This window comes from Pollachius pollachius (genome assembly GCF_949987615.1).
Source record: "Pollachius pollachius genome assembly, chromosome: 15".
In the NCBI taxonomy this organism is placed as follows: Eukaryota; Metazoa; Chordata; class Actinopteri; order Gadiformes; family Gadidae; genus Pollachius; species Pollachius pollachius.
Genome location: NC_136948.1, coordinates 12,687,243 through 12,700,031, shown reverse-complemented (window position 1 = coordinate 12,700,031; position 12,789 = coordinate 12,687,243). Strand labels below are relative to the sequence as shown.

At 51.1% G+C, this 12,789-nt stretch overlaps 1 protein-coding gene across 1 annotated transcript in view; it reads left to right on the top strand.

Moving 5' to 3' along the window:
- Positions 1-12,789, top strand: part of eml5 (EMAP like 5) — a gene marked incomplete at both ends in the record, with an annotated part of 42,388 nt that overhangs the window by 3,059 nt on the left and 26,540 nt on the right. The window contains 5 exons of the mRNA XM_079751766.1: positions 2,482-2,641; positions 5,060-5,158; positions 5,817-5,885; positions 10,637-10,822; positions 12,488-12,623. Coding sequence (XP_079607892.1) covers positions 2,482-2,641; positions 5,060-5,158; positions 5,817-5,885; positions 10,637-10,822; positions 12,488-12,623 — 650 coding nt within the window. The remainder of the gene's footprint in view (positions 1-2,481; positions 2,642-5,059; positions 5,159-5,816; positions 5,886-10,636; positions 10,823-12,487; positions 12,624-12,789) is intronic.

Genomic DNA, 12,789 nt, shown 5'->3' with positions numbered 1-12,789 from the left:
TAATCCAATCAAGTGTAAATCCCAACATTTTACAACTATACTACGTTTCTACTTTAATATATGCCTCAGACATTCTGCCTGCTAAACACATCCCTGTCACAGTCAGGGGCCTACAGCATCATCAATCACATTGAATAAGAACACATCGGCTTACTGTCCGATCAATCCCACCTATCATTCATAAATACAAGGACAATTATCAATGTGTTGACTGTAAATTAGTGTCAGGGCTGTTTTCTCTATGATCACCTGCCAATAACTACTTCTTACCAGGTTTATAATTAACTATACGGTTTAGCTATTCATCACCGGAAATGTCAATTGAACTTGACTTGAACTTGAATTGAAATACCTTAAACTATTCGGTATGAAAGATAAAAGATATGCCATTAGCGATGCTCTTTAGCTGATGGCGAAGAAAGTAAAGCTCACTGAAGTGAGACCCGGGGCGTTTTCTTCCTGAATAAGTTGAGCTTAGTGGGTGGAAATCGCTCCTCAGTGTGTGAATAAAACAATCATAAAAAAAAAAAGCTGCACATTTTTGAATCATTAAGCTTGAAACTTCGCCCATTATTTTTGATGATTGAATTCGTATGGAATTCTCTAGTTTTTTTATTTGATGAAATGAAGGCATCACTGACAAAAGCGACGTTGTGTGAAGGATGTTTGACTTCCAGCCAAAAGGCACAAGCTTTGACTCTCGAATGTCAGCAGTCTAGCGGTGGGCATTAGAGGAAGATGTCCCTATCTGCTCCAAAAAGACATCCATCTCACATTTCTCACTGAGTCCTTTTGGATGAAAGCATCTGCCCAGCAGAGAGTAGTATGATAATACTTTCTGCTTTATACACAGTCATATTAGTCCTGCTGTTCTAAATGGAACAAATGGCTCAGCGATTCAGCACCAGTCCTTGCCAAAGCTACATTTATTTTATCTGCCACGACATGTTGTCTACAATTTTAAATACTTAAAATCAGATTCCTTGTCTTTCCAGCTGCTATATTTAGAATGTTATGCTCTGATTATGTAATTCACATGAAGCAATCCGAGAAGTTGTGTCACGGTGTGGTGGAGTTGAGCACATATAAGGTGTAGGAGGAGTGGGGGTGATGGTGTTGATGAGAGAGAGAGAGAGAGAGAGAGAGAGAGAGAGAGAGAGAGAGAGAGAGAGAGAGAGAGAGAGAGAGAGAGAGAGGCCAAGTAAACCATAAAGACTCGGGTCCATTTGAGAATGTAACCCCCCAGAGTATCACCAGAGACAGGGGGACACAAGCATACACAGCGGGTTGGGAGCTGTCTTGGATTGCAACGAAAAAACAGCAAAATCAGAATTTGTTTGTGAATGCGTTTCTGTGCGTGTGCGTGCGCTTGTGGCTGTGTGTGTGGAGAGAGAGAGACCCGGGGCGGGAGGGGAGTGGTACAGAAAGAGCACCGCCTCGTCGTGGGCTGATGACGGGAGTCTGCCGCTGCCCAGCCCGGCCCGCCCGCTCCAGCCCTCTGAATGCCCGCCAGGATTAGTGGAGGGACGCTGGGCGCCGGTCGGCTCGGCAACACAGCCGACCTGATTATGATGGAGGGAGCGCCGTTCACTATGTAGGCCAGGACAACGGAAGGGAAGGGAATTGCCCAGTGAATCAATCAGAGGATCGGAACGTGACAGGCGGCTGCAGGGGGGGCTGGGGGGGGCTGAAGGGAGGGGGGGGGGGGGGGGGGGGGGGGTTGGGGTTAAAGAGCTGTATAGTACAGTAGGCTGTTGCTCAGCTGCAGAGTGGGATCGCGTGCGTAGCCCTGAGTGGTGGCAGTGATGGTGGGGGTGTGGACTGGACCAAAATGATGTGGAGGGTTAGTGGTAAATGATTATGTAAGAGAATGAGCATATGCTGTGGGAAGTCAAGAGACCCCGGAAGAGGAGCTGGAGGGGGAGAATTCAACGGAATGACTTAATAGGAGGCAGAGTAGCACAGTTGAGAGGGAGGCTGTTCCATAGGCAGCAGCAGGCATGGGAGGGGGGCGGTGGTGCCCTGTGAAGGTATCTGACCATGAAGAGCTGAAGTGAAGCATGCCACCCCCAAGGCAAGGGGGCAGGGTGGGAGCCAGGGTGGGGGGGTCGTCCTCTTCTGCTGCCAGGTGCTATCCTGGCACTGAGCCGCACACACACATACCCATACATACATACATACACACGCACGCACGCACGCACGCACGCACACACACACACACACACACACACACACACACACACACACACACACACACACACACACACACACACACACACACACACACACACACACACACACAGACGCAGATGCAGATGTTCGCTCACTCTCACATCTATACATACATAAACACAATGCAAATACTCTCCTTTCCTTTCGCTTTATCAACCCTTCCCCCCACACAAAGCCCTATTCTCTCTCTCTCTCTCAGTCTCTGGTTGTGTCTCTTGGTCACTCATCCCTCCCCTTTCCCCCCTGCAGTCTAGCGCTGCACCCGGAGCGCGTGCTGGTGGCCACGGGGCAGGTGGGCAAGGAGCCGTACATCTGCGTGTGGGACTCGTACACAGTGCAGACTGTGTCCATCCTCAAGGACACGCACACCCACGGCATCGCCTGCCTGGCCTTCGACCTGGAGGGACAGGTACGTCCGCGGCCCCATGGTCATGTTCCTGAGGTCAGGGGGGCAACGGGAGAGTTACAGAGGGTGGATGCTCCGGTGGTTTGGCATCCAATGTCCACCCTCCACAGTGCCCCAATGTCCACAGTCCAACAGGTCATAGGGTCCATAATTAACGCCTGCCACTAGCCAGTGGCGGCTAGTAAAAACATTTCAGGGTTGGCTGTTAAAACAGTCGCTTGGCCAGTCGGTTTTCCTATTCTGACATTGGCAGGTAAAAAGGCATAATTCTCAAAGTAAATGATCCTGGCTGGACCTGCTTACTAACGCTCATGTCTCTACATTTGCTCTCAGTCACCTTGATTAAAATAAGCCTCTGCTAAAATTTCTAAATAGTGGATAAACACTTTTGCTGGCACCCCTCTACTTTATGATTAGTCCAAATAACCTCTGGCCCAGTGTTCATCCGCCTAGCACCCTGTGTTCGTGGTCCTCCCAGCCAGGCTGGGGATGAGAGGGAGGCTGAATGTAGGACCTAGCAGTTGTTAGTGGAGTTGTGTGGCAGTGCTGCAGCTGCTGCCCCTCTCTGGGAAGCTGTGCGGAGCTGGTAATTGGGGATCGCCTGCTGGGCTGAATCTCTAAATGACACATCTGTGATTACTCCTGCAGTATTAGCCGGACAGCTGCACACAAACACGCGCATGGACACACGCGCACACACACGCACACACACACGCACGCACGCACACAGGCACGCACGCACGCACGCACACACACACACACACACACACACACACAGGCAAACACACACACACACACACATACACACACACACATATAGGCACATACACATCACCCATTCGGCTAAACTCCGAACAGTCAGCTGAATGACTGTTATTTGCTGTCGCTGCTGTGTTTGACGGCTAGTCCCTGCATTCAGGTGTCCTCCTCTGGGCGGGGGGGCTATTGGCCTGGAGGAGCTTTAAAATACTCATATGTAATTTATGGCTGCAAAAAGCACAAGAGCAGTTCCACTCCTTCATAGTTCTCCCTCTAGTAGGGTGAGTGGCTTGGGCTGATGATGCACAATGATCTGCCTGGCCAGTGATATTTCAATTCCAAACGACCTTTGCTTACAGCCTTCGGCCAAGGCAGGACGATATTGTTTGGAACACTCAAATGTTTATATCTAAATATATATTTCATACATAAAACACTAGGGATTCATCCCACCAGTCTCTCTCTGTGTGCCCCAAGGGCCCACCATCAGCAGAGTCATATACCTTGTACATTTGCTGTGGTGGAAGACAGGGAAATGACCCCCATCGCTCTCAGCCTGACCGGGCGTAGAGCTGGGGATATTGATGGGATCTGACAGTGTTTAAAAGCCAGAGGAAGCTCCCTGGTCTTATCAGTTGAACAGATCTTTCTACTCTGCATCTCTCTGTTCTCTCAGCCAATCGTAGGACAGTCAGAGTTCAACCCAGGACCCTGCCAAGGTTTTTTTGTAAGCTGGTGCACCTATTAAAACTATTCCACGGCTATCAAAGGAGACAGCAGACTCGACTGACAATAACTCGATAACGTTTGAAGTTTCTCAGTGGTTGTGCGTGGCCGCACTACACAAGCATGGTGGGAAATTATTGGAAGTCGGATTAAGCCCCTTCTATGTACTTTTTGTTAAAAGATATCTTCTGATTAACCCGGCTTGCATGCACTAAACAAGGTTTTGTTAGCTGATGATTCTTATCGTGGCCATCATTTCCTATTTATAATATATGCATTCACAAATCGCCTAGACAGTATTAATCAGAAACAAATTCATTTTATTTTGTAAGAATTATTATTATCATCATTTTGATTGTATTTTATTTTATGTCTCGTAACATTTTACATGAAATGGACAGGTTCTCAGAGATGACTGACTAAAAATCCTTAGTCTGGTTTAGTAAGGGTTGTTAAGATATCCGTCACCATGCATTCAGAGGCTCTGGCCCTGAGTTCAGTACACTTACAAAGGTAGAACGTTGAGCAAACACACGCGGATGTCTCCCAGATCTCTGCAAAAAAATGTTCTCTGACCAAACATTGATTCAGCATCAACTCAAAGGACACCCACCAGCTTGCAAAATGAGCTTGCAGAGCCCAGAGTGAATCTCCCATAAGCAATCCTCTCTTCTTCTCTACTGCTGCCTACTCATTCAATCAGCTATAGGAGGCTCAGCCAACCCACTCTACTGGGCGCTCTCCAAACAGCCAGGGGCTGGAGAATTCCCTCCACTGTAGCATTATTAGCCCTTCAATTGATCGCATTGTGTGGATCTTAAGTTACAAGAACTACCTCTGTTGCTAGTTTGTCAAGCTACGTTAAGACCGAACAGTTGTAGCCATCTGGTTGTGTGATGATGATTGTCTGTTTTTCTTTTGTTTATGTTCCCGCAGTGTTTGGTGTCTGTCGGCTTGGATGCCAAGAACACGATCTGTGTGTGGGACTGGAGGAGAGGGAAGGTTCTGGCCGTGGCCCCGGGCCACACAGACAGGGTAAACACTCATTTCCTCCAATGCTCTGCTGCTCTGTCACCTGCTGAGTATTATCCTCCTGGTAGGAGCTGAGGGGGCAGGACGCCGCCCCCTCAGCAGTGCAGTAAACGGGTTAAGGAGGCTGATTGATGGCAGCGCTTCCCTGGGCGCGGCTGACGAGACGCACGGCTAATGAAATGGAATTTTAAAAAGATGAAATACAGGCAGCTGTTGTGTTCCCGATTCAGCCCACACACACACACACACACACACACACACACACACACACACACACACACACACACACACACACACACACACACACACACACACCCACTGTAGAGACTGGTCGACGCATGAACGTGCATGTAGGCATCGCTGATGCAGGTACAATCTCACAAACGCATGCTCTTACATGAGCATGGACGCACACACACACACACACACACACACACACACACAAACCACACAGACACACACAGCAGATACACACACATGCATGAAATCAGACACACACATGCATGCACAGACGCAAGCACACACACACACATACACACGTACATTGTCTTAGATACAACTAAACACATTTTCACATTTCCTTGGTTGGAAAACTTGTGAACAATGTTTTGAAATATATATAAATACATAGACGCATTGTCCTCTGTGTTCTCCTCGACAGATATTTGACATATCGTGGGATCTGTACCAGCCGAGCAAGCTGGTGAGCTGTGGGGTGAAACACATCAAGGTACAGATGCTTCTCTGTCTCTTTCACACCTCGAAATCCAGAGATTAAATAAGGCCCAAATGTGAGCTCATTATTTTGCATAATATCAAACAAATCGGTAAGTGGATTAGGGCTTTGAAGACGCCTGGAGAATCTCTTGCTCTTCTTCAACTTCCTGCTCCTCCTCATTGCCGAGATCGCATCTCTCTTTAAATAGATGTATGCAAATTCACTTTATCCCAGAGTACGCTCTTATCACACGTTAAACACCCTGCTGGGACATGCAGTGACTCATAGAAATATATATTTTTATTTTCCTAAACTAATGCAGAGTAATGTGAACCATAAAGCAGCAGGAATTTGAAAAGGCTGGTGAGGTGCTGCTGTTCATGATGCTACCTCATTCTCTTTTCTTGGTTTTATCTGGCATGCTATGCTCACAAGAATCCCCCTTCATAAATATCCAATGAGCTCCTCTGCAACCACCACCCCCACCCCCACCACCACCACCACCACCACCACCATCATCTACCTCCCACCACCACCACCACCACCACCACCACCACCACCACCACCATCACCACCACCATCACCACCACCATCACCACCACCACCACCATTCCACCAACACCACCACCATCACAGTCCCCCTACCACCACCACCATCATCTACCTCCCACCACCACCACCACCATTGCACCAACACCACCACCCCCACAACCTCCAGCACCAAACTTTTACTGCTGGATATTCCTCCAGTAGAGCTTGGGAGTTAGGAAATAAATAAGAAAAGCTCATTTTCCCTCGGAAACAGAAACAAATGTAGGTGGACTGCCTGGGGGCTCAGACTCTTAGGTGATGCCCCCTGCTCCTGCACACCCCCCTGAGGCTTAGAACCAACACGCGCCTGAATGGGTTTATGGAGCATAGTGGGTTACGTTATTTCCCAAGGTGGGAGAGACATACCACATTGATGACTCCTCCACTCAATCAGATTTGACCTTCTGCCTCATCCTCCTCCTCCTCCTCCCGCCTTGCACTCCTCCTCTACCAACCGCTCCTCTTCCTCCACCTATTTCTTCTCCTCCTCCATGCTCCACCTCTTCATTCAGTGTGTAATTCATAACCAATCCCTACTTGAGCCTCCCAGCCACTCGGTCTCTATAAGTCTCTCTCTCTCTCTCTCTCTCTGTCCCTCACTTCCCTCCTGTTTCCATGATACTGTTTTACATTTTCTGAGGGGCGATCGGGCACACATAATACCCCCACCCCCCTACCCTCCTACCCTCCCACCCTCCCGCCCTCCCGCCCCCCTCCCAGTCTTGGCCCAGCGGACCATGTGACATCTGCTTCCCAGCGAGGCGCTCCGCCCGGCGATTACCGCACTGAGAGCATCCAGGAGATTTAGCCCCGGGTAATCCCCTCTGCTAGTGGGCTCGCAAAAAAAACACCACTCACCCCCCACCCACCTTCCGCCCACCCTCCACCGCCACACCGGCGAGCTGGGCACCTACCCAGCCACCCACCTACCCAGCCACCCACCTACCCAGCCACCTACATACCCACCCGCAGCCACCCTCACCCTCCCTCCCTCCCAGCCAGCCAGCCTCTCTCTCTCTGCCGCCCTTTTCCTCGCCTGGAGACGCGTCTCTCCCCCAGCTAATCGTGGAGTTGGTTTATTTACACGAGCGCGCTTTATTGGCTGTCACTATCAGGGAGCGCGGGATGTCCCACACAGTCCCACACGCTCACGCACACGTGCACGCACGCACGCACACACAGACACACACACACACACACACACACACACACACACACACACACACACACACACACACACACACACACACACACACACAGGACCCACCCATCACTCTTCCCCACCTGGGTAGCAGGTGATTAGTTTTGAAGCAAGGAGTGAGTGTGTGTGTGTGTGCTTGTGCCTGTGCCCGTCTGTGTTTGTGTGACAATGGTACCGATTGCTCTGGTGGTGAGCTTGGACGCCACTCGGGCGTGAGGGAGGAAGAAGGCTCTCCCCTGACACAGGTCTGGCTGTCGTTGAGGAGTGATTTCTTCCAGGGCTGAAATGGTCTATCTCTCACATGAGATTACCTGCAGGTCGTGCTGAGAAAGTGTATTGCTCGAGCAATACGGAGGATCTCCTCTACATTAGGTTTGTTAGGGTGTTTTGATACATATAGTACGGTGCCGTGGTCGGTGGACCAGAAGAAAAACTAGCCATCAATTCTTATCTGAGAACCGCCTGAACCATGTCTACCAGCAAAGAGGAAAACAGCTTTTAGGGGGTTTATAGGATTGGATGCTCCCTGTGTCTGTGCTCCGTGTGTTACCCAGGTACACACTCCCCTATTCAACTCTCTCGTCCTTGTTATCTTCGTGCTTTTCTCTCTTTCTCTCTCTCTCTCTCTCGCTCTCTCTTTTTTTTTTCTCTCTCTCTCTCTCTCTCTTTTTTTTTTCTCTCTCTCTCTCTCTCTCTCTCTCTCTCTCTCTCTCTCTCTCTCTCTCTCTCTATCTCTCTCTCTCTCTATCTCTTTGCCTTTCCTGGCTCTCTCTCCCTTCCCTCCCCTCCCCTCCCCCAGCAGGGCTCACAACAAGGCCCTCCAGCATGGAGTCTGGTCCTGGTAATTCAGCATCAAGGGGATTAGCTGGTCGTTCCAGTTCCTCCCCCTTCCCTCCAGTCCCTCCTGTCCCTCCCATCCCTCCCCCCTTCCTCCCATCCCTCCCATCCCTCCCATCCCTGTCTTATCCCTGGAGAGGGGAGAACCAGGCAGGAGGGAGAACCAGGCAGGGGGAGAACCAGGCAGGGGGGAGAACCAGGCAGTGGGAGAACCAGGCAGGGGGGAGAACCAGGCAGGGGGAGAACCAGGCAGGGGGAGAACCAGGCAGGAGGGAGAACCAGGCAGGGGGGAGAACCAGGCAGGGGGGGGAACCAGGCAGGGGGGAGAACCAGGCAGGGGGGAGAACCAGGCAGGGGGGAGAACCAGGCAGGGAGAGAACCAGGCAGGGGGAGGTCCGTGCCGTCAGACCATGTCTTGTCTCTTCATCCTCTGCGAGAGGCTGGGGTCTGTGAGCTGCAGCCGCACTCATCATGCTCACTAACTCACTTACACTGGTCCTCACCCTGTTTTTCCATAACACGGGCTGACTGCACACCAGCTCTCGCTCGGTCTCTCTCCGTCTCTCGGTCTCCTGTCCTCTCTTTAGCTCTCGCTCTCTCTCGCGCTCCCTTTCTCTCTCTCTCTTTTTCTCTCTCTCTCTCCCTTTCTATGTCTCTCTGTTTTTGTCTGTTTCTTTCCCTCACACTCTCTTCCATTCTCGCTCTCCCGCTGTCTCTGGCCCAATCTATCCGCCCCCTCTCTGAATCACACACAGGCCTAATCAGGCTGGGGGTGCTCTCCTCTCGCGGGCGTTTAGCGGCGGGGTGGGGCGGCGTCTGCTCATCGATCCGGCCTGTTAGCGGGAGGCAGCCCCATCAGTCAGGGAGGTGTTAGCAGCACGGGGCCTGGCAACACCGCTGGGATAAAGGACCTCATCCGTATCGCCCTGACCGCCGGGCCCCCTCCTCACGTCTCCACATCTAACCCCCTCACTCTCCCGTCGTCACCACCCCCCCCCCCCCCCCCCCACCCCACCCTCCCATGATCGTTCCCTTCCCCCCACCCTCCTGTCTCCACATATGACCCCTCCCACCCTCACACACACTTTCCACAAGAACCACCTGACCGCCAGCGCTGTCAGCCGTTCAAGGTCGACCGCCCTTTCCACAACCCAAACCCAGAGCCGTCTTGGTAGGGAGTCTGGTGATCTCCCCTGGGGGAGGGCGTGGTGGAGAGTGGAGGGCTGGGTTCTGTCGTCTCACAGCTACTTCAGCTCGAGGCTCGTGCCACTTAGTCACATAGCGGTGAACGCCGTAGCCCCCGCGGTCCCGTCTCATCTCGACGCAGACACATCTCCCGCTCCCTCTCGCTCGCTCTCTCTTTTCTCCCTCTATCTTTTCTCCCTCTCTTTTTTCTATCTCTCTCTCTCCCTCTGCCTCTTTCGCTCTGTCTCTCTCCTTCTCCCTTTCTCTCTTTCTCCCCCTATCTCTCTTCTCTCTTTCTCTCTCACTTGTTTCTCTCCATCACTCCCTCCCTCTCCTCCCTTTCTCTCTTTATCTCCCTCTCTCTTCTCTTTCTCGCCCTCTGACTCTCTCTTTATTTTCTCTCCCTCCTCCCTTTCTCTTCCTCTCTCTCTCTCCCTTTCTATCCATCTCTCTCACTTCTTTCCCTCCCTCTCTCCCTTTCTCTCTGTCTGTCTCTCTCCTCTCTCTGTTTGATGGATTCAGCAATCATACTAGAGCATTGCTTGTGAATTCCAATGACCTTGTTTGTGAATTGTGTGGGTGTGTGGAGGCGTTGGTTTTTGTGGAGGTGTCTGCATAATGCTTTTGTGTGGGTGTGTGTGTCTGTCTGTCTGCATGCTAATCAGGTGGTCTCATACATACTCACACAAATCCTAATTTCATCAGATTTATTTCGAGGAGGTGTTCTGTTCAGTGTCTTATTATAAAATTATAAGATATTGTGCACAAGATGTGTGTGTGTGTGTTCTTGTGTGTGTGTGTGCGTATGCGCTTGTGTGTGCATTATGTGTGCGGTATGTGTGTGCGCCTGTATTTGTGTATTTGTGCATATGCATAAGTGTATAGAATTACAACAAAGAAAAGGACAACCCCGTCACCCCATCCTGTTTCTGTGTTCTTCCTCTCTCAGTTCTGGAGCTTGTGTGGCAACGCCCTTACCCCGAGACGAGGGGTGTTCGGGAAGACCGGGGACCTCCAGACCATACTCTGCCTGGCCTGTGCTAAGGACGAGGTCACCTACTCCGGGGCCCTGAACGGGGACATCTACGTCTGGAAGGGGATCAGCCTGCTGAGGACCGTACTGGCTGCCCACGGGGTAAGAGCTGGCTGAGAGAGAGAGAGAGAGAGAGGGAGGGAGGGGGAGAGAGTGGGAGAGAGAGAGGGAGAGGGAGGGAGGGAGAGAAGGAGAGAGCGGGAGAGAGAGAGAGAGGGAGGGAGAGGGAGGATGGGAGAGAGAGAGAGAGAGAGGGGGAGAGAGGGGGAGAGAGGGAGGGAGGGAGGGAGGGAGGGAGGGGGAGAGAGGGGGAGAGAGGGATAGGGAGAGAGAGAGGGAGGGAGAGGGAGGGGGAGGTAGAGAGAGAGAGAGAGAGGGGGGGGAGAGGGGGAGAGAGGGAGAGGGAGAGAGAGAGAGAGAGAGAGAGAGAGGAAGACGGACAGGGTAAGAGCTAGCTGGACGGTGGAAGGGAGTCAATGTTATTCAATGGCAGAATCACACACAGTATCATGTGTGTTTACCGTGTGGTCGATGGCTGTGATGAGGTCTGTCATCAAGGGCTGGGGAGCTGGTCCAACATGGACATCAGCATTAACAAATAAACTAAACAGATTTGTTTATTTGGGTGTTGTTCTTCGAAGCAACTGACAGAGAATCAACCATGTATCATTTATATAAATAATGGTTTTGTGCTTTTCTATTAGTGTCTATACATAGCCAATGTTCGATGTGACATCCTCTCAATCGTGGCGGTGCGTGTGTGTGTGCATGTGTGCGTATTTGAAATGTTTGTGTGTCTGTGCGTAAGTGCGCTGTGACGTGGAAGCATCGAGCAGGTTATCCGTCCCAGGCGAGAGAGAGAGAGAGAGAGATGTTGTAATCTCTCTCTCTGTGTGACTCAGGCTTGCTCTGCGTTCGCTGCAGCCTCCAGATATTTGCCAGACGGTGAATGTTTTCACCCTCAGACGCAAAACACACACTCACTCACTTATTGTTCCGCTCCCACCCACCCGAGGCGAACGTTGGCTCCCTTCTACGGATGTCTTTCCCATCTCCCATGAATCACTGCCCATGTCCGCCAAAACACATTCTTCAGCCTGTCCTCACTTTGTACTCTCTGTTCAGTGCCGAGTGTGCCCCAACACGGTATATAGCTCATATTTCTGACCTGAGAACAGCGACCAGCGACCAGCATCGCTGCTCTCAGAGTCGATGAGGTATTTCACGGTAAATGAATCAAGTCAAACCAGCGTAGGCTCCTGCTCAGTAGGAAAAGGATCAGTGTTGTACTACCGGTGGGATTAAATTGTATCTATGGGATCAACAGCTGGGGGAGGGGACAGTGGAATGGGGGAGGGTATAGAACCACCACACTACAACTATCCCCCATTCTGGGTTTTGGGACAATGAACGGAAAACATTATGTGGGTACTGTGAATTATGTGTAAAGTTTGTGTGTGTGTATACCCTTTTTAATGTGTGTGGTCGTGTGTTTGTGTGTGTGTGTGTGTGTGTGTGTGTGTGTGTTGTTTGAGTTGATTGGGTTGTGTTTTTTTTAGAATGTTGATCTCTTCTGGGCTCTGTGGCAGCAAGGCCACAGCTCAAGGCTCCAGTAGAGAGTTTGCACAGTATTTGTGAAAGCCTTAAATGAGAGAGAGAGAGAGAGAGAGAGAGAGAGAGAACCAGTATAAGTTAGTTAGCATGAGAGCAATGGTCCGTTCAGGGGTCCGCATCTCCCCCTGACAACCTGCCCTTTCCTCCCTGCAGTCGGGGATCTTCAGCATGAACGCCTGCGAGGAGGGCTTCGCCACGGGGGGCCGGGACGGCTGCGTCCGCCTCTGGGACCTCAACTTCAAACCAATTACCGTCATCGATCTCAGGGAGACGGACCAGGGATACAAAGGTTGGTCCGCTTCCTGCAGACCTCAATAAAACAGGCAACAAACAGGAGAAAGCGAGGCCCAGGCTCTGGTGGCTCCTATCGAGCGGCTGCCAGGAGGACCCGATCCATAAGCGGCTCTGCCTTTCGTTTGTCTCATTACTAACACAAATCATTATGTTTCTTTATG